Here is a 26,529-nt window from a genome sequence, read left to right on the forward strand (position 1 = left end):
GGTTTCCCTTGCTCTTCTTCCGTCCCCTCCGTATCCTCCTCTTCTTGGGGCACGATAGCGGTTCTTTGTGCCCAAACTTTCTTCTAAAAAAGTCAAGGGGGAACGGGATGTAATGGGGAGGGAGTTAGGGTTGGTTTGGTCTTCTGTGTCTGATTGTTCCTCTTCCGAGGAACTGTAGCCACTTTGGTATCTCCGGTTTATCTGTCTCGTGGAGTTCGTCCACTTGAACACCTTCCCACTCACAAAATCTCTCTTATCTTGTAAGAATTTATTTTTCTTTCTTTCTATTAGGGTCTGCTCATAGGTATATAGATCTTCCTTAGTTTTTTCAAATACTTTTTGGAAAGAGCTCTCCTTTTCCCACTCTTCCAGTTTGTTGCCTAGGTCTTCTATCTCTTTTTCACAGTCATGTAATATTAACATATGATGCTTGTTCAAAATGTTCATTAATTCCTGTGAGCACTTTAGAAGAGAATTTTCCCACTCTGTTTTTAGAACATCAGTGGCGAGGTCAAATGTCGGAAAAACTTTCGGGCGTAACCCCCTTGGGACAATTTTTTGTTTCAAATAGTTTTCTAATGTTGTTATTTCCCAGTTGACTCGCATTTGTTTCTGCAGAGTCCACTTTAGCTTTTTAAGGTCTTCCTGCCATGTGGTGTTTTGGGTCTCCTCTATAAGTGTCTGTGGAAAAATGTTACTTAGATCTTCGTGAGGCATATAAGTATTCAACGAAGTACCCTCAAATCTGCAGATAATACTGCTTGTCATAGATGGTAGTTTACAACAATAAGGAATTGTGTGTATGTGTATCTGTTTTGTATGTCATGTATGTTTAAACGTAATGTCCGTACTTATTATCAAATTATTTTTAACAACCTAATAAATAAACGTTAAGCATTGAGCAATACCCTTGAACGTGGCGGTAAGACAACAATGGCCGCCTTTATGTTCTTAATCTTATTTCCCAGGTAACCACTGGCTTTGTGTTAGCATTTATTATTGCTGTTAAGATCTATGAAACGCGTTAGTTACTAGTGTTTGGGCTTCTCCAGGTCACATTACACTAGGCAGAATAAAATGCGTTCCCCAAACTTCCTAGTTACCGCGATATCAAGCATCCGATTTGGTAACGTGTGTTTTAAACGCTAGTACACAGATTTAATTACCGCCAATTGATATGCGGCTTAATGAGTTTAACCCTTTGAGTGTGAAAGTAGCCAAGCAAACATTTTTAATTCATCACGATGTCCGGTAATGTTCCCTTATATAGGAAATATAATCCTTTTCTACATAACATTTTTTAGTTGAATTTATATAACAAATGTGAGCGACGCCGGCGTTTCTAGCGGATATTTTGCACATCACTCAAAGGGATAACAAACTATAATTATGAATATTTTCAAATGTGACCCTTCACAGCTGTACCGCCCAAAAAACGAGACCAGAAACCACATTTTACTTTTCTTTCCCAAGTTTTCACCAATAGAACGGATTGTGGAAACATTTTGGTACCCCCTCCCCCCACTTATTTCCTTAGGAAACAATCTAGCTGGCACCAGGAACAGTACATTTTTGGAAGACCGATGATGATTTTAAACAAAAAATAAAAGATCGACACTGGTACAGAGATCGGAGATACGCATTTAACAGTCACAGGAGTGTTGTAGGGAACGTGCACGGAGATCGGAATGGAGGAGACGTTGCGCTATGGGAAAGGAATGGCTGCGGAAGAGACCCGGGGATGGCGGGACTGAGCCCCGGTCAGGAGTCTTTTGCGGTCTGAGCTTTTTCAATTTCCTGCAGGTAAAAGTCAGATTGAAATAATTAGACACTGATGCAGCGGTTTTTACATAGAACAGTTAGAAAACTTGCATTTGCCGTCATTAAGGTACCAACTTCTGTCCAACCTGGAGCCAAACTGACGAAAGCAGCTTCATACTAAAAGCTGCAAATAATCTAAGTTTCTACTGAACTTCGGTCATTTGAGTGCAGGCAACACATAATTAATGCAGAATATTTTACTAAAACGGCACTAGAGCCGCACAGAGCGCAATAGTATAATAATGATAAAAGTAGCAATTAGAACACAGGAAACAAAGTGCTTTCATGTCAGAAAGAAAGGATGACTGCTTTAGGAATAGTCACAAAAACTTTTTGTTGAACTGTTTTCTACATTGAGTGGCTGACCCACGGGGAAGGCCTCACAGAGAGACGCGTCATTGTATGGTGGAGACACAACAACGAGTAACGTATGACAAACGCCGTACTCACCTCTCGGAGGACAGATCTCAGGTTGGAGTAGGCTTCTTCCAAATCATCGTTAATAATGACTTCATCAAAGAGACCGGGTTCTTTACCTGGGAACGAGAGTAAAACACTTACAGTGCTTGGTTCTGCATGGTGTTCACGTGGTAATTTGATTTCTATGATCTTTAGTATGTAAGTTCTCGCGAGCAGGACCCTCTCCCCTCATGTGCTTTCCCTTTTCTTACTTAAACCATCTCCTATGGCATCGAATCCTGTGGTTATCTGCCCCCAATTCTTATGTCAGTGCAGTCTGCTGATTCAAGGGGTGCGGGGCACCAGACATGCCTCTCCCAGGGGGTGCGGGGCACCAGACATGCCGCTCTCAGGGGGTGCGGGGCACCAGGCATGCCGCTCTCAGGGGGTGCGGGGCGCCAGGCATGCCTCTCCCAGGGGGTGCGGGGCGCCAGGCATACCTCTCCCAGGGGGTGCGGGGCGCCAGGCATGCCTCTCCCAGGGGGTGCGGGGCGCCAGGCATGCCTCTCCCAGGGGGTGCGGGGCGCCAGGCATGCCTCTCCCAGGGGGTGCGGGGCGCCAGGCATGCCTCTCCCAGGGGGTGCGGGGCGCCAGGCATGCCTCTCCCAGGGGGTGCGGGGCGCCAGGCATGCCTCTCCCAGGGGGTGCGGGGCGCCAGGCATGCCTCTCCCAGGGGGTGCGGGGCGCCAGGCATGCCTCTCCCAGGGGGTGCGGGGCGCCAGGCATGCCTCTCCCAGGGGGGTGCGGGGCGCCAGGCATGCCTCTCCCAGGGGGGTGCGGGGCGCCAGGCATGCCTCTCACAGGGGGTGCGGGGCACCAGACATGCCGCTCTCTCAGGGGGTGCGGGGCACCAGGCATGCCGCTCTCAGGGGGTGCGGGGCACCAGGCATGCCGCTCTCAGGGGGTGCGGAGCACCAGGCATGCCGCTCTCAGGGGGTGCGGGGCGCCAGGCATGCCGCTCCCAGGGGGTGCGGGGCGCCAGGCATGCCTCTCCCAGGAGGGTGCGGGGCGCCAGGCATGCCTCTCACAGGGGGTGCGGGGCGCCAGGCATGCCTCTCACAGGGGGTGCGGGGCACCAGACATGCCGCTCTCAGGGGGTGCGGGGCACCAGACATGCCGCTCCCAGGGGGTGCGGGGCACCAGACATGCCGCTCTCAGGGGGCGCGGGGCACCAGACATGCCGCTCTCAGGGGGCATGTGGGACTCTCTCAGAAGACCAAACATTCTATGGAGATTCCTGGTACACTTACTGATCTCGATATCTTGTCTCGCCACCTGCAGCCTCTTTTGTAAACTTTCCTCGGACTCTGTTTTCCGGTCGCGAAGCCGCTTTTCCTGTTGGAGCCAATGAGAGGAGTGTTAGTTATTAGGAATAACATGGTCAACTCAGCGGACGCCATCTCCTCTCATCAGGACGAACGTCCTAGTTACACGGATGATGCCGGTGTGCGGTTCCCTTTTGAAAACATTTCGGTGAGGTCATGGGGAGCGTATTCCATCAACACAACCCGGAGAGAAGGAGTCTAACATAACAGACCCTGCCCTACAAGGATGACATCACTGCAATGTGATCTCATGCAGACTATAATGTACGCTAACAAGGCAAAACCAGCGCCAACTGCACAACCAAAAGGTCACTCATGCAGAAATGTCATAGTAGGGGACAAATATAAAACCTACACCAGGTGAGGCGGCCGTCATCAGTGCCACAAAATATTATTATTACTAATTGTTTATTCATTAATTTCAATTATCCTTAATTATTAGAGCATTCAATTCCGAATATATATATATATATATATATATATATATATATATATATAAATATATATATATATATATATATATATATAAAAAGGGAAAAAGATCAGGGTGCGCTTCCAGACATGAATTAACACATTTAAGAGTAACAATCTTATTTAATAATAAAAGAAGCTCATTGAGTAATAATAAAATACACAATAAAAATTTATTTTGATATCAAAAGAACTGTTGATTAGATTTCCGATCGTCGAAGAGATGTCCAACGCGTTTCGTCAAAAAGACTTCCTCAGGGGCAGTGGAAGCAGCATATTGGGCCTTATTTTGGTTCATTCTTTCTGACAAAATCCTTCTTAGATGGACAAAACCATGTGCACTGCAGGGGGGGCAGATGTAACTTGTGCAGAGAGAATTAGATTTGGGTGAGTTATTTTGTTTCTGTGCAGGGAAAATACTGGCTGCTTTATTTTTACACTGCAATATAGATCTCACTTTGAAGTAAAACCCCACCTAAATCTAATTCTCTCTGCACAAGTTACATCTGCCCCACCCGCAGTGCACATGGTTTTGCCCATCTAAGAAGGATTTTGTCAGAAAGAATGAACCAAAATAAGGCCCATTATATGAACAGTTCACACGTATTCTGTAACAGGAAAGTACGGAGACATTTTTTTCCCTTTTTAAATCAAGGAATGGAATGGAGTGGAATATTGCCACCATTCAGATATAACATCCAATAAGCATATATAGGGAACACAAGTGGTAAAGATGGCCCAGCGATAGTAGAAGGGTTCCACAGACAGTGTAATGGACCACAATAACAGGATGTGCAGTGCAGGAATTCCAAAGCTGTGTATTTTATATTACTCATTCAGCATCTTTTATTATTAAATAAGATAGTTACTTTTAACCCCTTCCCGACATTTGACGTATATATACGTCATGGCCGGGAAGTACTTCCCGACACATGACGTATATATACGTCATGGCTTCAAACTGTCACTGCGTCTAGAGATGCAGTGACAGAGGGACGATGTCTGCTGTCCCTGACAGCAGACATGTCCCTGCATGCCCAGGGGGGGCTGCGATGCCGCCCCCCCGTCGGCGATCGCTGTGATTGGCTGTTCAGTGTGAACAGCCATTCACAGCGTTTTCCTGTGTCACCGGCGAATAACGTTCGCCGGTGACACGGAATCGGAGGTGATTGGTGCTGTAAAGTACAGCACCAATCACCGCGGGGTGTAAGGTTGACACTGGTGTCACCCAACCTCACCCCGCCCGCCCCCAAAGGCCGTGATTGGTTCGTCGGACCGACGGACCAATCACAGCCATGGAGGGGGGTTTAAACTAACGGTGACTGCACTGCAGACGCCATTCCGGTCTGGAATAGCGTGCAGTGCGGTCACCGTGCCCAGCTGCCGCCATTTACTGACCAGAACCTTGCTAAATACTTACCTGATCACTGCCTGGATCTTGCTTCTTCTTGTGACATCCTGTGACATCCTGCTGTGTTGTGCTGCTGCGAGTTATTAGATAGAGAGATAGAGAGAGAGAGAGAGAGAGAGAGAGATAGAGAGAGATAGAGAGGCCTAGTGACAGAGAGTGCTATATTTTGTGCTGCTGCAGTGTAATAGAGTTATAGATAGAGAGATAGAGAGAGATAGAGAGAGAGATAGAGAGATAGTGACAGATTGTGCTATATATTTTTTATATAACTGACTGCTGCCCCCCCTTTTGTGCTGATCAGTATAAATTAACTGATCAGCAACTTTTTGGGGGCGCAGGTTTTTTTTTATATATAAATATACCTGTCAGTGCTGCTGCTGCAGTGTTATAGAGTGATAGATAGTGAGAGATAGAGAGATAGAGAGAGATAGTGACAGAGAGTGATAGAGACTGCTATATTTTGTGTCTGCTGCCCCCATTTTGTGCACCCCCAGCAACTTTTTGGGGGTGCAGGGGTTATTTTTCATATATATAACTGTCAGTGCTGCTGCTGCAGTGTCATAGAGTGATAGATAGTGAGAGATAGAGAGATAGAGAGAGATAGTGACAGAGAGTGATAGAGAGTGCTAAATTTTGTGTCTGCTACCCCCGCCTTTTGTGCTGATCACTATATCTGAGGTGATCAGCAACTTTTTGGGGGTGCAGAGGTTTTTTTTTTTTATATATATACCTGCCAGTTGCACCAAAGGTTGTGCACCTGCTGCCCCTCACTGGTAATCAGTGTCGCATCACTGATCGCCTTTTTTTTTTTGTGGGTGCTGTGGGGTCTTTTTTTAATTTTTTTTTACACACACTGTGATTTTGTGGGTGTCCTGTGGCCACTGTGCGCTGATCAGTGACGTACATCACTGATCATCTTTTTCGGCACAGGGTTGATCTATTTTTTTTTTTTTTTTATCAAATTCCTGTTGCCTTTGAGCGCTGTTCAGTGACGGACGTTACTGACCAACATCTGTGCTCAATTTTTGGCGCAGGACCTTTTTTTTTTTTTTTTTTTTTTTAACCCCTTCAATTTTTTTTTTAACCCCTTCATTTTTTTTTTATTTTTTAACCCCTTCAATTTTTTTTTTTGTATAAAGTATTTTTTTTTTTCTGCACTACATACACACTACACACTACATACCCCCCGGGTTGAAATAAAGTTTGTACCCCCCCCCCCCTACACTATACACGTGTTGAAACATTTCACTACCAGTAACACAAAAATAAAAATGGCATCCCAAATGTCATCCCAGTCATCCAGAAGAATGTATTCAGTGGAGGAGGCATATGCCATGCTTGCCTCTGACTCTGACACAGCCAGTGAGGCAAGCGGGGAATTTGAAGGATTCGTCTTAAGCTCCTCTTCCTCCTCTGGTGATGAGGGACCCCCTCAAAGACGCCCCCGTAGAGCAGCTGAGACCCCCCCCCCCAATAATTGATCTCGTATGGACCCCACCACCAGACAATTTTGAGCCCCAGGTTCCTGAGTTTTTGGCCATGCCAGGAATCCAATTTGATTCCACAGGTCTCAGAGAAATTGACTTTTTCAAATTATTTTTCTCTGATGATTTTATAAATTTAATGGTGGACCAAACTAATTTATATGCCCAGCAGTTTATTGCTCAAAACCCCACGTCATCATTTGCTAGGTGGACCCCTGTAGATGCAGTAGAGATGATGACGTTTTGGGGTCTGGTGTTTCATATGGGCATAGTAAAAAAGCCAGAAATTAGGCAATATTGGAGTACAGATGTTCTGTACAGCACCCCATTTTACCGTATGGCCATGCCCCGGGCTCGATTTGAGACGATCCTTAAATTTTTGCATTACAAGGATAATGCACAGTGCCCACCCAGAGATGATCCCACCTTTGACCGGCTATTCAAAGTCAGGCCGGTCATTGATCATTTCAGTGCCAAATTTGAAGAGATGTACATCCCAGATAAATTCATTTGCATAGACGAGTCCCTTATACATTTTAAAGGAAGGGTTAAATTCCGCCAGTACCTTCCCAGTAAGAGGGCAAGGTATGGCATAAAAATGTATAAGCTGTGTGAAAGCACCTCAGGGTACACTCACAGGTTTAGGGTATATGAAGGGAAGGATTCAAGAATTGAACCGCCAGAATGCCCCCCCTCCCTCGTAGGTGTTAGTGGAAAAATTGTCTGGGATTTAGTGCACCCCTTCCTGGATAAAGGTTATCACCTCTATGTGGATAACTTTTACACTAGCATCCCCCTGTTTAAGGCCCTTGGTTCAAGAGGTACAGCAGCTTGCGGTACTGTGCGCAAGAACCAAAGAGGCCTCCCAAAAACGCACATTGCCCAAGTAATGAGAAGGGGTGAAAGCAGGGGAATATGCACAGAAAATATGTTGTTGGTCAAATATAAGGACAAGAGGGATGTCCTTATACTGACAACAATTCACGGAGACAGTACCACCTCCGTCCCTGTACGAGGTACCAGTACCCACACCTCAAAACCTAATTGTATCCTGGATTACAATAGGTACATGGGCGGAGTGGATCTTTCAGATCAGGTACTGAAGCCGTACAGTGCCCTGCGGAAAACAAAAATCTGGTACAAGAAGCTGGCCGTGTATATCATCCAGATGGCACTGTATAACGCTTACGTGCTATTCCGCTCTACCGGCCAGAGGGGGACATTTATGCACTTTCAAGAGGAAGTCATAAAGGGCCTAGTATTTGGGAACCAGCAGGCAGAGGGCCCCAGTACTTCTAGTACTGGCCCCCGTATTGTACCAGGGCAGCATTTTCCGAACGAAATCCCCTCCACTGCAAGAAAGGGCAGGACACAAAAAAGGTGCAAAGTTTGCTATAAAAAGGGAATAAGAAAGGAAACTATTTTCCACTGTGAAACTTGCCCCGACAAACCCGGCCTATGTATAAAGGAGTGTTTTAAAATATACCACACATCTATGGATTATTAGGTTCATCATTTCACCGTGCTTCGGGGGTCTTGCTAATGCCACATAGCACCCACCAACATTCCACCAGAATCTGAGCTGCAAAATCCAAAAATCACTCCTTCCCTTCTGAGTCCTGCCATGCACCCAACTGGTATTTTTTGGTCACATATGAGGCATTGCCATACTCGGGAGAAATTGGGGCACAGATTTTGGGGTGCTTTTTCTCCTTCATACCTTCTGAAAATGAAAAATTTTGAGCCAGAACTGCATTTTTGTGTAAAAAATGTAATTTTTCATTTGCACAGCCCAGTTGTATCAAAATTGGTGAAACCCCTGGGGGTTTGAAATGTACACTATACCCCTAGATGAATTCCCTGAGGGGTGTAGTTTGCAAAATGGGGTCACTTGTGGGGTGGTTCCACTGTATTGGTGCTTTGGGGGTCTTGCTAATGCGACATAGCACCCACCAACATTCCACCAGAATTTGTGCTGCAAAATCCAAATATCACTCCTTCTCTTCTGAGTCCTGCCACTTTTTGGTCACACATGAGGCATTGCCGTACTCGGGAGAAATTGGGGCACAGATTTTGGGGTGCTTTTTCTCCTTCATACCTTCTGAAAATGAAAAATTTTGAGCCAGAACTGCATTTTTGTGTAAAAAAATGTAATTTTTCATTTTCACTGCCCAGTTGTATCAAAATTGGTGAAACCCCTGGGGGTTTGAAATGTACACTATACCCCTAGATGAATTCCCTGAGGGGTGTAGTTTGCAAAATGGGGTCACTTGTGGGGGGGTTCCACTGTATTGGTGCTTGGGGGGTCTTGCTAATGCGACATAGCACCCACCAAAATTCCACCAGAATCTGAGCTGCAAAATCCAAAAATCACTCCTTCCCTTCTGAGTCCTGCCATGCACCCAAATGGTATTTTTTGGTCACATGTGAGGCATTGCCGTACTCGGGAGAAATTGGGGCACAGATTTTGGGGTGCTTTGTCTCCTTCATTCCTTGTGAAAATGAAAAATTTTGAGCCAGAACTGCATTTTTGTGTAAAAAATGTAATTTTTCATTTGCACAGCCCAGTTGTATCAAAATTGGTGAAACCCCTGGGGGTTTGAAATGTACACTATACCCCTAGATGAATTCCCTGAGGGGTGTAGTTTGCAAAATGGGGTCACTTGTGGGGGGGTTCCACTGTATTGGTGCTTGGAGGGTCTTGCTAATGCAACATAGCACCCACCAACATTCCACCAGAATCTGAGCTGCAAAATCCAAAAATCACTCCTTCCCTTCTGAGTCCTGCCATGCACCCAAATGGTATTTTTTGGTCACATGTGAGGCATTGCCGTACTCGGGAGAAATTGGGGCACAGATTTTGGGGTGCTTTTTCTCCTTCATTCCTTGTGAAAATGAAAAATTTGGAGCCAGAACTGCATTTTTGTGTAAAAAAAATAATTTTTCATTTTCACTGCCCAGTTGTACCACAATTGGTGAAACCCCTGGGGGTTTGAAATGTACACTATACCCCTAGATGAATTCCCTGAGGGGTGTAGTTTGCAAAATGGGGTCACTTGTGGGGGGGTTCCTAAATTTTAGCATCTTATGGTGCCTAGAAACCTACATGGTGCCTAAAAAATAATCTCATTAAAAGGAGGCTCCAAAATCAAGTAGGTGCTCCTTCTATTATGAAGCCTGTGGTTTGGTCAACGTGCACACTAGGGCCACATATAGGATATTTATGAAAACAAAAGAATTGGGGGAATCAATTTTTAGTCACATTTCTCTAGTAAAATGTACTGTGTTCCTTAGAAAAATGTATTAAAATTGCAAATCTGCAAAAAAAATGAAATTTTGAAATTTCACCTACACTTTGTTTTAATTCCTGTGAAACACCTAAAGGGTTAACAAACTTCCAAAATGCTGTTTTGAATACTGTGAGGGGTGCAGTTTTTGAAATGGTATCATTTATGGGGGTGTCTCACATACAAGTCCCTCAAAGTCACATCAGAACTGAACTGGTCCCTAAAAAAATCAGTGTTTGAAATTTTCTTGAAAATTTGAGAATTTGCTATTCATATTGTAAGCCTCCTAGTGTCCAAAAAAATTAAAAGGAAGTTGAAATAATGATGGAAACATAAAGTAGACATATGGTCTATGTTAGTTATTAACTATTTTGAGTGGTATGATTATTTGTCTCACAAGCAGAAAATTTAACATTTTGCAAATTGCTAAATTTTCCATTTTTTTACGACATTTTGGTATTTTTCACAAAAAAACACAGACTGTATCGACCCAAATTTACCACTAACTTGAAGTACAATGTGTCACGAAAAAACAATCTCAAAATCACTGGGATAAGTAAAAGCAAAAAAAAAGTTATCCCCACTTAAGTGATACATGTCAGATTTGAAAAAAAGGCCTCTGTCAGGAACGCAAAAACTGGCTCTGTCATGAAGGGGTTAAATGTGTTAATTGAAAATGTCAGAGAATGTCCGGTATCTGACACGGCCGAAAAACTCAGACTTTAATGCATCTCGCCCCCGTGTATTTACAGTTACCTAATTCTGTATATATTGAGGTGGATACATACGGATGACTATTCCAGTGTCGGCATCCTGACCCGTTACAGCCATTACGCTGATGGTAACATTATAGCTCACAACGCAGATTGTGACGCTAACACCCCCCCCCCCCCCCCGCACGCCACCATACACACTCTTCAGTCTTTAAAACCACGTCCACTTTGAGCCGGACACAAGGCGTTACTGTCATTACCACCACTTACCAAGATCTCCACAGATGGGGGCTGGATGGAGATATAGATGGGATTCAGATCGGTCTTCTTGATATTCTTGACCCCCTGCATGTCTATGTCCAGTATACAGATCTGGTTCCGTGACTGCACGACCTGCACCGCGGCTTTACTGGTGGAGGGGAGACAGGACACAAGGTCAGAGGTTGGCTGGCCCACTGCTCTTTCGTCCGCAGCTTTACCATTATATTATATGAAGTGTAATCATCATGTAATGGAACGGCCATTTCTTGTGCATTATATGATGATTTATCACACTTAGTACATCTCCATCTCGGTCTTATATCAGTACTTGGCGTTATGCAGCCGACTTCATGCACTTTACACGGCTATAAATGTTTATTACCAAAGTCAAATATTATATCCTGTACTAAGCAAAAACTTACATGACCCAAAACACACAGCTCAAGATTCCCATTCTGCTGCTCAAGGAATAAGCATGAGCGCTGTCGCCCTCTACTGGCCGCGTGACACTGGTGCAGGTGACCAGAAGTCACCCCCTGACCTACGCTGACCATAGCTTATACATTACGGATCATCCAAAGGCTCCCAGCAATGAAGACACCATGGTTCTGGTGACCAGGTGGCAGCAAATGTAATGCATGCAAATCTTCAACCCGACATATGTCCAAGCCATTCTCTATATAATCACCTCACTGGATTCTCTACAGCCAGAACGATTTAACGTCCGGATGTTTCAATTCTTCTGAGTGCGACCCTGGGCCATGTGTGACCCCAATATAATCCGCTTACATGGATGAGGTGAGACTTAGGTAATCAGAGGCTGCGTGAGCTTCGCCGGTGTCCAGGATGGAAACTCAGAGCCGGGAAACTATCGCTTCAGGGATATTGTGGTGCTGTTTGCGCAGTATGGCGTGGGGCAGGTACAGTTAGGAGCATCCGTCACCAATTCTATTCATTCCTAGGACGGCAGAGGACGGACAGAACCAGCAGATGACTAGAACGTATCACCAGCTCCTGGGAATCACGTGTAGCCTGCCGCTGGTCCACATCCTCCCCTTAGCTGTAGGCACCGGACCCTGCTGAATGGCAGGTGTGTCGGCATTTCCTGTTGGCGATCGCAACTGCCTACAATAAGCTGTGTAACAATGACCGCCCACTAAGTGTAATGTGAGCACAATATGGCGGATAGCAATGCCAGGTCAGATCCACAATGTGATGATGATGATTTTGGGCCTGATTCAGACCTGTTTGCTAGGCTGGGTATATTCGCAGCCTAACAAACAGGTAAACGCCGCCCGCACGCCACCTCACGCAGGGTGTATCCCCTGGCTGGCGCACTGTGTACGCTTACACGTCCCCTCGCATGCGTCCACCCTGACGTCATTCGCCACTGAATGGTTTTTTTCCCGCTCGCAGAATAAGTCAGTCTAGAATGACTTTTTATCTTGGCCAGAGATGTCCGAATTCAGGATGGGCCGCCCAGCCCAAGCAGGCATCGTCACGCTCTGCTCCGGCCCCCTGGCAGCCCCTACCAGCATCACAAGGCTGAAGCAAATGATTTAATCCAGGCATGTCCAAACTGTGGCCCTCCAGCTGTTGTGAAACTACACATCCCAGCATGCCTTGCCATAGTTTTAGCATGCCCTAATAGCAAAACTGTGGCAAGGCATGATGGGACTTGTAGTTTTAAAACAGCTGACCATGCCTGGTTTAATCAAATAAAGTCTACACCAGTAACCTCTTTGTTATACTCCGTCTTGGTGTTGCTTGCAGCCCACTATCCCCTTTCCTGTGATCCCCCATCTATCCTGACAAAGCCTAGACTAGTGATGGCTAACCTTGACACACCAGCTGTTGTTGAACTACACATCCCATCATGCCCTGCATCAGTTTTAGCATGGCCAAATAGGAAAACTGTAGCAGGGCATGCTGGGATGAGTAGTTCAACAACAGCTGGAGTGTCCAGGTTAGCCATCACTGCTCTAGACCATACTTTTACATATCTGACTGTAAGCAGTACAGCCACAAAGACCCGGATTCTGTCCCTTGTATCATATAGGTCAGTGTTATATGCTAAACAGAATAAGTCCAGGTTTATGATCAATGGCTGCAGGATACTGCAGACCTGACCACTTCTGGTACATGTGTGTGGGCTGGTCACAGGGGTACGAGGGGTTAAAGAACCTCGGGTTTCCCTGTGACTCAGCAGATGGAGGAGATCCTGGTTGGGGACCCCTGGAGACCTGTAACTACAGAGACACAGTCCCAGCAGCACATAACCGGCGGTGTCATTCCGCCGCAGTCCTGTTCATACATGTCCGAACCAAGTCACAAAACAGAACAAGCTGAAATTCCACCGTTGTATGTACTAGCAGTATGATGCATGACGTGTGGAGGCAGGATGGGGCCTGCACGTGTCACATGTAGTAAACATTAGAAGACGCTGCGGAGTCCGGAACACGTATTCCAGAATTGTAGCAACAGAAACAGACGGCTGAAGGGACACACAAAAACCTAGAGAGGTGTCACCCAAATCTGCACACCCCCTATCCTGCATGGCATCCAGCTGTGCAATGGCTGTGAGGAAGAAACATAGGGAGCTCCACCAATCGGTAATGGACATCTCCATAACCGAGGCCTCCGATTGGCTCTTCTGCTGAAACAACCCATCCGAACCGCGGGCACCGGTGACAAGCGACTGCATGGAGCTTGCCGCTAAGGTGACATGGAGGGGACGAAGCAGAATGGAAACCTATGACAATCGGCAATAGCGCAGCTTTAGAAATAAATTCAATGTAACATTTCCTTGTTATTGCAACAGGGGTCCGCAGACTACTAACCTGGTCCCGTACATATTTCCTGAAAACGTGGCATGCTCTATAAACTGGCCACTGCCTATACCGTTCTCCATGTCGCTGAGGGCGACGAAGTGATAATCTGCACAGAGAAGAGGAGAATACGTCAGAGGGCGTCCCGGGTAATGGACACTACAAACTCGGGGGGGGGGGGCTTATTCACCAGGACTCGGCGTGTAAAACCCATCATTCGGGATTCTGCCTGATAGGGCAATGCTTTCACTAGCAAGACATGTCTAGAGGATGCATTGCCCTTTTAAGTATCGGGAGGAAACATGATCTGACAATACCGGTTTTACAAGCTAACTCCGCAGAAATAAACCCTCATCGTCTTCTGTATGAGCTATGGGTATACAGAGAATGTGTCCTGCTAATTACAGAGGCCGACGTCCCCCCATCCCCGTGTCACAGTGTGCTGGGAGATTACCATACGGCCGCTAAATACATAAAAATAAATATATTTATATATAACGTATAGAAAATTCTTCCCGTATAAAAATCTTTAAAGAAAACTTGTTTTTATTCTACCTGACTCCAAGTGATTACTGCGAGTGGTAATTGCATAGTTCTTAGGGGCAGCTTGAAGAGAGATAAAGTACCGGCCAATCAGCTCCTAGCCTGTAACATGACAGTTAGGAGCTTGTTTGTAGGTACTGTCTCTTCAAGTTTTGCTACATCTCAACTTTAACCCAGAATCTAAGTCTTATCGAGCATTAGCCACGGGAATTACCGCGGTATGCAATTGAATAGCTCCGGGCATGTGATCTGGGAGCTAAAAGCCTGCGGGAAGTTGCACTGCTAATTGAATTGCCCCCAATAAGTTATCTTCATTCTATACAGAAAATCATACGATAAAACAAGAAAAACAGAGGTTATAAGTAGTTCTGACCTTTTCCATCGACCTCCCCTGGTCTGGGCTTCCGGGTGGTGTCTGGAAATCGGGAGATATATTAATAAATGGGGGATAATACAGAAGACCAGGATTACATCACTGCGAGGTAAAATCACTGGGAAGCAGGGACATATAACCTGCTTTATATATATATGTATATATATATATATATATATATATATATATATATATATATATATATATATATATACACGGGTTGGGATCATTTGGTCTATTGCATTATGGTAGAAAGTCATTAGGTCGAATCCATTAGGTCGACATGCTAAAAGGTCGACATGCCTCTAGGTCGACATGGGAAAAGGTCGACATGATTCTAGGTCGAAAGGTCATTAGTTCGACAAGGTCATTAGTTCGACATTGTCTATGTCGACATTCACAAGGTCGACATGGGGTTTTTCACTGTTTTTTTACCTGAATGTCAACACAGTCGACATGGACACAGTTTAAAGTGCACTGCATCCCCTCGCATCGCTCGCTGCGCTCGCTATGCGTCGGGCACGGTGCCTCGCTACGCTCGGCACACTATTTTATTCTCCCACCACGCCCTAGTGGATGGTAGGGCATGAAATACTGCCTGTCGGCACATGTTGGCTCAAAAAACAGTGAAAAACCCCATGTCGACCTTGTGAATGTCGACATAGACAATGTCGAACTAATGACCTTGTCGAACTAATGACCTGTCGAACTAATGACCTTTCGACCTAGAATCATGTCGACCTTTTCCCATGTCGACCTAGAGTCATGTCGACCTTTTAGCATGTCGACCTAATGGATTCGACCTAATGACTTTCTACCATAATGCAGTAGACCAAATGACCGCATCCCATATACACATACAAACATTAATACACACTACTATAACCAGCAGAACACACGTCATGAGGTCGGGTACTCACGGGACACAGAGAATCCGAACACTCCTTCGTAGTCCTTCAGCAGACGCTTTAATAGCGTGCTTTTCCCCGCGCCGGAGGGTCCGCTCAGCACCACGGGTCTGGGTCCGGCCATTACTGCAGAGAGAAGGTGCCAGAGGTCAGTATCACAGAGCCAGTGCAAGCTTCCTTCCCAGTAATGGGCAGCCTCATCGGGATACGGTCATTGGGTCACCACCAAGTAGGTCAACATGCAGGTAGGTCGGCGTGACATTAGGTCGACAGGGTCATTAGGTTGACAGAGGTATTTCATGCCTACCCTGCACTAGGGCATGGTGGGAGAATATAATAGTGCGCCGAGCGCAGCGAGCCATGCCAGGGGACGCAGTGGTACGACCATAATGCTGGTGACCTAATGATCCATACCCGCCTCATTTACAGTAGCAAGAGGCCACACACTATAGGTCATAGTGCTGCCGCTGAGTTCTGCATTGGCCGAGGGATCCGGATGGTAGGATTACATTATCTAGGTCAATAATCAAAAGATCGACACGCACATGATCGGGTGCGGACTATTATATACAGTGTCTAGATAGACAGTCAATAAATTGACAGGGTATTGGAATGGTTGACAGGGTAAACGGGTTGACATGACTTTTTCAAATTTTTCGTTCAATGTCGAAAAGTGTCAACATAGACCGACCAATTAGGGTAACACGTACTCGCACTAGAAGGGAAGCCAATCCCAAAATAGGCCTCTCTAATAAAAAAAAAACAAAAAAAACACTTACGCCCACACCCCAAAGCAGACAAGCCGTGCCACACATTTAACTTAAGTGTGAGGGGGGGGGGGGGGGGGGGGGCGGTTCGGCCAGGAGGCCGCCTTGTGTAACCCATGGTGCCAGCCAGCGGCCTGGCATTGGAAGCGGATAACTACAGGTTATAGACCCAGCACCGATGGTTGGTACTGGCACTTACAGGGGATTATACAGGATACGGAATAAAAGTCAGGAAACTATTTACCCAGGTTTGTCCATTTAACAGACTGGGGGGGGGGGGGGGTGTAAAAATGATGTGGATATTCTCTTTCCCCATTATATGCCATACATATTTCAAAAATGAAACAGACTACCCAGCCTGGAAGTGTCACAGATATGAAGAAAGTGTCACGCTGCTCTGCGCACATCTGTGAGGAAGGACGGCGCAGCCTCTGACACATTCCTGCCGAATAGTACAACTGGGTGTTTTACATTCTGCCCCGGGGGGCGGCGGTGGCAGCGCAGGTAGATGTTCCAGTGAGGCGTGAAGAGCACAATTGGAAGTCGGCTGCACCTCTGTCAGCGCACGGTGCAGGGAACAGCAGGATGTTAGACAGGACACACCGGCCTGCTCCACCTGTATGGTGTGTGAACAGCAGCCTCAGGTGAAGGGTTGCTGGTGGAAGCAATGAGGACCCAGCACCCCACATGGAATACTACAGAACACAGGCACGTCCAAGCTGTGGCCCCCCCAGCTGTTGTGAAACAATACATTCCAGCATTCACTAATAGCAAAACCGTAGCAATGCATGATGGGACATGTAGTTTCACAACAGCTGGAGGGACACAGTTACAATTACATTCAAGTACAGACCCGGTCACCTTATGGCACCTAACACTTGCAGGAGGGGGCAGGACAGTAGGGGGCACTCTATGGGGTGCAGGCTGCCACTTACCAGTCTGTCTCTGGCACACACGCTCCTCAGACCAGTCACTATGGGAAGGGGGCCGCACGCTGCCACTTACCAGTCTGTCTCTGGCACACGCTCCTCAGACCGGTCACTATAGGGAGGGGGCGCACGCTGCCACTTACCAGTATGTCTCTGGCACACACGCTCCTCAGACCGGTCACTATGGGGAGGGGGCCGCACGCTGCCACTTACCAGTCTGTCTCTGGCACACACGCTCCTCAGACCGGTCACTATGGGGAGGGGGCCGCACGCTGCCACTTACCAGTCTGTCTCTGGCACACACGCTCCTCAGACCGGTCACTACGGGGAGGGGGCCGCACGCTGCCACTTACCAGTCTGTCTCTGGCACACGCGCTCCTCAGACCGGTCACTACGGGGAGGGGGCCGCATGCTGCCACTTACCAGTCTGTCTCTGGCACACACGCTCCTCAGACCGGTCACTGTGGGGAGGGGGCCGCACGCTGCCACTTACCAGTCTGTCTCTGGCACACACGCTCCTCAGACCGGTCACTATGGGGAGGGGGCCTCACGCTGCCACTTACCAGTATGTCTCTGGCACACACGCTCCTCAGACCGGTCACTATGGGGAGGGGGCCGCACGCTGCCACTTACCAGTCTGTCTCTGGCACACACGCTCCTCAGACCGGTCACTATGGGGAGGGGGCCTCACGCTGCCACTTACCAGTCTGTCTCTGGCACACACGCTCCTCAGACCGGTCACTATGGGGAGGGGGCCGCACGCTGCCACTTACCAGTCTGTCTCTGGCACACGCTCCTCAGACCGGTCACTATGGGGAGGGGGCGCACGCTGCCACTTACCAGTCTGTCTATGGCACACGCGCTCCTCAGACCGGTCACTATGGGGAGGGGGCCGCACGCTGCCACTTACCAGTCTGTCTCTGGCACACGCGCTCCTCAGACCGGTCACTACGGGGAGGGGGCCGCACGCTCCCACTTACCAGTCTGTCTCTGGCACACACGCTCCTCAGACCGGTCACTATGGGGAGGGGGCCGCACGTTGAGACTTACCAGTCTGTCTCTGGCACACGCGCTCCTCAGACCAGTCACTACGGGGAGGGGGCCGCACGCTGCCACTTACCAGTCTGTCTCTGGCACACGCGCTCCTCAGACCGGTCACTACGGGGAGGGGGCCGCACGCTGCCACTTACCAGTCTGTCTCTGGCACATGCTCCTCAGACCGGTCACTATGGGGAGGGGGCCGCACGCTGCCACTTACCAGTCTGTCTCTGGCACACACGCTCCTCAGACCGGTCACTATGGGGAGGGGGCGCACGCTGCCACTTACCAGTCTGTCTATGGCACACGCGCTCCTCAGACCGGTCACTATGGGGAGGGGGCCGCACGCTGCCACTTACCAGTCTGTCTCTGGCACACGCGCTCCTCAGACCGGTCACTACGGGGAGGGGGCCGCACGCTCCCACTTACCAGTCTGTCTCTGGCACACACGCTCCTCAGACCGGTCACTATGGGGAGGGGGCCGCACGTTGAGACTTACCAGTCTGTCTCTGGCACACGCGCTCCTCAGACCAGTCACTACGGGGAGGGGGCCGCACGCTGCCACTTACCAGTCTGTCTCTGGCACACGCGCTCCTCAGACCGGTCACTACGGGGAGGGGGCCGCACGCTGCCACTTACCAGTCTGTCTCTGGCACATGCTCCTCAGACCGGTCACTATGGGGAGGGGGCCGCACGCTGCCACTTACCAGTCTGTCTCTGGCACACACGCTCCTCAGACCGGTCACTACGGGGAGGGGGCCGCACGCTGCCACTTACCAGTCTGTCTCTGGCACACACGCTCCTCAGACCGGTCACTGTGGGGAGGGGGCCGCACGCTGCCACTTACCAGTCTTCCTCTGGCACATGCTCCTCAGACCGGTCACTATGGGGAGGGGGCCGCACGCTGCCACTTACCAGTCTGTCTCTGGCACACGCTCTCCTCAGACCGGTCACTATGGGGGGGGAGGGGGTCGCACGCTGCCACTTACCAGTCTGTCTCTGGCACACACGCTCCTCAGACCGGTCACTATGGGGAGGGGGCCGCACGCTGCCACTTACCAGTCTGTCTCTAGCACACGTGCTCCTCAGACCGGTCACTATGGGGAGGGGGCCGCACGCTGCCACTTACCAGTCTGTCTCTGGCACACACGCTCCTCAGACTGGCTGAGATGGGAGCAGGCTGCACGCTGCCACTTACCAGTCTGTCTCTGGCACACACGCTCCTCAGACCGGTCACTATGGGGAGGGGGCCGCACGCTGCCACTTACCAGTCTGTCTCTGGCACACACCCGGTCACTATGGGGAGGGGGCCGCACGTTGCCACTTACCAGTCTGTCTCTGGCACATACGCTCCTCAGACCGGTCACTATGGGGAGGGGGCCGCACGCTGCCACTTACCAGTCTGTCTCTGGCACACGTGCTCCTCAGACCGGTCACTATGGGGAGGAGGCCGCACGCTGCCACTTACCAGTCTGTCTCTGGCACACGTGCTCCTCAGACCGGTCACTATGGGGAGGAGGCCGCACGCTGCCACTTACCAGTCCGTCTCTGGCACACACACTCCTCAGACTGGTCACTATGAGGAGGGGGCTCCACGCTGCCACTTACCAGTCTGTCTCTGGCACACACACTCCTCAGACTGGCTGTGATGGGAGCAGGCTGCACGCTGCCACTTACCAGTCTGTCTCTGGCACACACACTCCTCAGACCGGTCACTATGGGGAGGGAGCCGCACGCTGCCACTTACCAGTCTGTCTCTAGCACACACGCTCCTCAGACTGGCTGTGATGGGAGCAGGCTGCAGTCACTGTAATCCCTGCACGGTAACAGCTTGGGAGGAGGCTGCACTCCTGTAATCTGTCCTGCATTCCCCTGCCCAGCCTCACACCGACACACCCTACCACACACCACAGGCTGACAGCGCGGCCGCACAGCACAGAAGGGTTAATAGCACACGGCATCCTGTAATCACTTACATATGTGCATTAGCCGGGGAATCTCACACTGAGAAGAGTCACACTGCCCAGCAGAGACCTAGCAGAAACACGTAACATGGAGATAGGGGGGAGAAGCTGATCAATGAACAGGCAGGTAGGTAAAGGGGAGCATTAGCAAAAAGCAGAGGTGACACAACCGGTTTTGGGCATTCCCAAGCTTGTGACAGATCCCGAAGTAGAAAACATGGCGCGCCTTCTCCGCTTCCGCACCCACAGGGTCAGAACGGCGACTACCAATGATTTGCGTCCGATGCTGCTTGGATCTGTGGTGCCGCCTGTAGGCGCGTCGATACAAATCGGATTGCCTTTGTAAATACATTATTCCACACTTGCCGACGTATCCGTCACAAAGGGTGTGGTGTAGCTAACAGACAATGTCTGGGTCAACTGTCATTACGTCGACATGCACAAAGTCAACAATGACAAAATGTCAACCGAAGCAAAATGTCGACATGAGTTTTTCACTTTTTGGGAGTTAAATTTTGACACCTGAGAACGTCGACCCTCCACTTAGTGTAGGATGTAGACTCGCAATGACCAATATACCGTCCGTGTATACTGCGGACGCCGGAGACAGCTGCCACCTGTGCCACATCACCCCATCCCCGCACCTCACAGGCATCACCATGATCTCATGCTCTAATGACAACACAATCTAATCTTCAGCACCTAAATATATCCCCAAAGCGGATTACAAGCCAGGAGGAAGCGTGTAATCCGCAGCCAGAGACGTAACACAACGCGCTGCTTACTATCCCAGCTATGTCTCTGGTTACACCTGTCTGACCCCGGGGCCAGTGACGCTAGAAGTCGTTACCCAGGTGACATGCTATGGTGCGAAGGGAGGCTGATCGCACAGCCAAGATGGCAGCTGGAGAGAGACGCCCCATCGATGCCTATTAGTACAGAATTATCGATGCATCAATCTAGCGACAGTCCGATTCCTGTGTACACAGTCCACCTTCCAATGACCCGATATATCGCTACAGGGGTGATGATACTACTCTGCATTGTACGTTGCAGTTTCCCCGATGTGCAGACCACTGCGCTCTGTTTACAGGGTGAATTATTAATATATACTCTGAAGTACTGTAGTTCTAGTCTAAGTCACGGAGCTATATAACAAGAACGAAGGTGGAATAAATGTGGCGCAATGATCAGTTCGCTGTGGCCATCGCAGAATTACAATAATAGAGAACTTTTTCTGAAGATGTTATTTCAGTAGAACTGAGAACCCATCTGGGCTTTCGGAACCCCTTCACACGCATGAGGCGGCTGGCAGGACCACACATGCGTGAAATGGCAGGACCACACACGCGTGACATGGCTGGCCTGCAAATGCACATATGGCCCACTGCTCGTGGCTATTATCACTGCAACAGAGCATCAGAGATCGGGACCCTCTCCCGTTGGGGCGTCACAGATCGGGACCCTCTCCCGTTGGGGCGTCACAGATCGGTACCCTCTCCCGTTGGGGCGTCACACATCGGGAACCCTCTCCCGTTGGGGTGTCACACATCGGGAACCCTCTCCCGTTGGGGTGTCACACATCGGGAACCCTCTCCAGTTGGGTTATCACAGATCGGGAACCCTCTCCAGTTGGGGTATCACAGATCGGGAACCCTCTCCAGTTGGGGTATCACAGATCGGGAACCCTCTCCAGTTGGGGTATCACAGATCGGGAACCCTCTCCAGTTGGGGTATCACAGATCGGGAACCCTCTCCAGTTGGGGTATCACAGATCGGGAACCCTCTCCAGTTGGGGTATCACAGATCGGGAACCCTCTCCAGTTGGGGTATCACAGATCGGGAACCCTCTCCAGTTGGGGTATCACAGATCGGGAACCCTCTCCAGTTGGGGTATCACAGATCGGGAACCCTCTCCAGTTGGGGTATCACAGATCGGGAACCCTCTCCAGTTGGGGTATCACAGATCGGGAACCCTCTCCAGTTGGGGTATCACAGATCGGGAACCCTCTCCAGTTGGGGTATCACAGATCGGGAACCCTCTCCAGTTGGGGTATCACAGATCGGGAACCCTCACCCGTTGGGGGCGTCACAGATCGGAACCCTCACCCGTTGGGGGCGTCACAGATCGGGACCCTCACCCGTTGGGGGCGTCACAGATCGGGACCCTCACCCGTTGGGGGCGTCACAGATCGGGACCCTCACCCGTTGGGGGCGTCACAGATCGGGACCCTCTCCTGTTGGGGGGCATAAGAGTGAGTTATGGGAATCCTCTATAGATTCCTAGTGAGTAAACCTGACCCTGATTACTATGTGCTATATTGAGTTTGCCAGATTACGCGCCCCACCCATTACTCATTATAGCAGGACAGGAAATCATCTGACCACATCAGCGGCATCATACCGGTAAGTGTTAGCATGTGCTGCACGCGTGTATGCCGGCATTACTAGGATTTAATGAATCCCCCCCCCCCCCACGTCCGGTGTATACCGTGTAACTGAGAGGATACGGCCTCGGCAGGATCTGCACACAGAGAAACATGAATATAATATAGTTGCCAACTCCACAAACACAGTCCCCAGACTCAGAATCGTCTGCCACATTGTATCAGATATGGCCACCTATATAATGGCCCCTATTATTATTATAATCATCTCTTTAAAGCACAATAGCAGCATAATTGCACTGGTGGGAAATTGGGTGTAAAACAGCAATAAGTCAGGTGCGTAAGCAACAAGTGTCACACGGAACAGGACAGAGGGTGGGCCGGACAAGAAGACAGCTGAGGGTAAAGCTTATGACATAAAGGGGACAGGTTGTGGGGTGACACCAAGTGACAATCCGGGCAGACGGCAGTGGATCGGCGAGGGCGCGTCAGGTGGGAGACTGGAGCCAGTGATGTACAGGTGGGCTGTTTTGGAGCAGTAAGTATTGGTGGCTGATCTGATTGGACGAGACAGTGGATTCTATAGGTGCAGAGAGACGCAGGAAGAGCTTTGGGAGTGGGTGAGCTACTGTATGTGTGTCCCCCCCCCCCCCCCCCAAACTCTATTAGGATTGTACACTCTGATCTAGTTCAATCCATGTAACTAAGAGGGCTATTCAGGCTGGTTTGCAAAAGCAAACTCATTCTTTAATGGACAAAACCATGCTGCACTGCAGGTGGGGCAGATGTGACATGTGCAGAGAGATATCAGTTTGAAGTACACACCCTGCCCGAATGTAACTCTCTCTGCACATGTTAAATCTGCCCCACCTGCAGTGCTCCATTAAAGGAGTTTGCCTTTGCAAACCAGACTGAATTACCCCCTTAGTCACAGGATAATTCCTCTGTATAATGTGATTTCCTCTCTGGCTGAAAAGACCTTCTTGTATGAAATCAGCCTGATCCACAAAGGTCACAGCCTGATAGATAAGGACGGCCAAGGCCGTGGCGGGAGTCACGAGGGGCAGACGCCAGAGACTGCATCATTTACATGTATGGGCCATATTTACATGTATGATGCACGTCACAGGCCATTTCCTGTGGAAAGGCTGTGTGTGTGTGTGTGTGTGTGTGTGTGTGTGTGTGTGTGTGTGTGTGTGTGTGTGTGTGTGTGTCTGTCCAGCCTACCCCCTCACCGTGCACATGGGGTTATGTCACCTGCAGATATTGGGTGAAATGTAACAGGATGAGAGAATCAGAAAGTGAAAAATTCTGTAAGAAATCTCCAGGTTTTTTTTTAAAGCGGCAATCATTTACACTGCAAAACCAGTGTGATTTAGTAGTGTAAATGATTGCCGCTTTAAAAAAACCTGAACATTTCTAACAGAATCTTTCACTTTCTGATTCTCTCATCCTATGGTGTGTGGTTACCAGACGTGACAGGAGAGAGGGAGAGGGACACACCAGGCAGGACAGGACACACATGTACAATGGATATATGGTGTATAGACTACAGTATGTGCAGAATATTGGGCACAGTATATACGGCTGTGCTGGTCAAACCGGTCTTCGAGATCTATTAACAGTCCATGTTTTCCAGATCACCTTGCTGGTGCACAGGTGCAGTCAATAATCTATATTTGGTCAAAGATAGGAGTTCATCAGTTTAAATCATTTTCACTAATGATGAAGGATTTGATAGTTTCTCGTTATTTGTGTTTGTATAAAGTGTGGATCACAATTTTGAAACATTCTTTCTACTTGTTTGTACCAAGCTAATTTTTGTCTTCCCATTAAAAGTTAAATTTTAAATGCTTTCATAAATCATCAGCAACTATTCTAATAAGTGGGCCCCAAAAACACGTTTTGTTCCCTTCTAGTCATCTTTTGAATTACCATTTCAGTTACATCACTGAACTTTTCTTTGGGAGCACCACCAACCATAGACTGCTAAGCAAATTACCTGCAGGTAGCAGTTATGTTGGTTTTCTAAATGAACAAATCACTAATCTGATAAAAAAATAACCAGTGCCAACCCACCCCTGTTTCAAATAACTGTCACATTAAGGAGACCACCTAGCTGGTGCACAGCTGAGGTCATTACTAACTGTCACATTTAGCAGACCACCTAGCTGGTGCACAGGTGTAATCATTACTAACTGCCACATTTTCCAGACCACCTAGCTGGCGCACAGGTGTAGTCATTACTAACTGCCACATTTTCCAGACCACCTAGCTGGCGCACAGGTGTAGTCATTAGTAACTGCCACATTTTCCAGACCACCTAGCTGGCGCACAGGTGTAGTCATTACTGTCACATTTCCCAGACCACCTAGCTGGCGCACAGGTGTAGTCATTACTAACTGTCACACATGCTGCAGTCATTCCTACTATAGATCCACAGGTCACCTGATATACATGACCTGTTGGTAGATGTTGGGGACAAGTTTGGCCACTCCGCATATACAGTAGACGCCACGTAAGGCAGGGCACATATATAGAATGGATATATGAAGTACAGCACAGTGTATATATAGGGGATATATGGTGTATAGGGTAGTATATAGTGGTACTGTATACAGAGTATATATAGGGATGTACCTGCAGATACCAGGCAGGACAGGACACACATAGAATGGACACATGATGTACAGTGCAGTGTATTTACAGTATGGGGATATATGGTGTATAGGGCAGTATACAAAGGGATATATAGGGTATATATATGAGATATAGAGAGAGTATATATAGGGATGTACCTGCAGATACCAGACAGGACACACATAGAATGGATACATGATGTACAGTGCAGTGTATTTACAGTATGGGGATATATGGTGTATAGGGCAGTATACAGAGGGATATATAGGGTATATATGAGATATAGAGTATATATAGGGATGTACCTGCAGATACCAGGCAGGACAGGACACACATAGAATGGATACATGATGTACAGTGCAGTGTATGTATGGGGATATATGGTGTATAGGACAGTATACAGAGGGATATATAGGGTATATATGAGATACAGAGTATATATAGGGATGTACCTGCAGATACCAGGATGGACAGGACACACATAGAATGGATACATGATGTACAGTGCAGTGTATTTACAGTATGGGGATATATGGTGTATAGGGCAGTATACAGAGGGATATATAGGGTATATATGAGATATAGAGTATATATAGGGATGTACCTGCAGATACCAGGCAGGACAGGGCACACATAGAATGGACACATGATGTACAGTGCAGTGTATGTACAGTATGGGGATATGGGGTGTATAGTGCAGTATACAGAGGGATATATAGGGTATATATGAGATATATAGAGTATATATAGGGATGTACCTGCAGATACCAGGCAGGACAGGAGTCTCCTGCTGACCATGGACCCAGCGCTGCTGCTTTGCTCGCAGACTACGGGGCGGGTCCACGTGCACAGGACTGGATGTGGCTGTGTCGTCACATGTGGGTGTGAGCTTCCACGGCTGTTTGTCATTCCAAGGGGGC

At 48.4% G+C, this 26,529-nt stretch overlaps 1 protein-coding gene across 3 annotated transcripts; it reads right to left on the reverse strand.

The window, feature by feature from the left end:
* Window positions 1-1,623: 1,623 nt before the first annotated feature.
* On the reverse strand, window positions 1,624-26,521 carry GUK1 (guanylate kinase 1). 3 transcript variants are annotated; one of them, XM_083186668.1, is made up of 8 exons: window positions 26,368-26,521; window positions 15,897-16,010; window positions 14,977-15,018; window positions 14,073-14,169; window positions 11,242-11,380; window positions 3,531-3,615; window positions 2,272-2,357; window positions 1,624-1,797 (listed from the first exon to the last, which is right to left on the reverse strand). In XM_083186668.1, the coding sequence occupies exons 1-8, from the start codon at window positions 26,516-26,518 to the stop codon at window positions 1,762-1,764; spliced, it is 750 nt and encodes a 249-aa protein (XP_083042794.1). In that variant the 5' UTR covers window positions 26,519-26,521; the 3' UTR covers window positions 1,624-1,761. The 3 variants fall into 3 exon arrangements, with proteins under 3 accessions (XP_083042794.1, XP_083042795.1, XP_083042796.1); XM_083186669.1 differs by lacking the exon at window positions 26,368-26,521 and adding an exon at window positions 25,768-25,782; XM_083186670.1 differs by lacking the exon at window positions 26,368-26,521 and adding an exon at window positions 25,610-25,627.
* Between the last annotated feature and the right edge of the window lie 8 nt (window positions 26,522-26,529).

This window comes from Crinia signifera, chromosome 5, assembly GCF_055691185.1.
Source record: "Crinia signifera chromosome 5, ASM5569118v1, whole genome shotgun sequence".
Classification (NCBI taxonomy): Eukaryota; Metazoa; Chordata; class Amphibia; order Anura; family Myobatrachidae; genus Crinia; species Crinia signifera.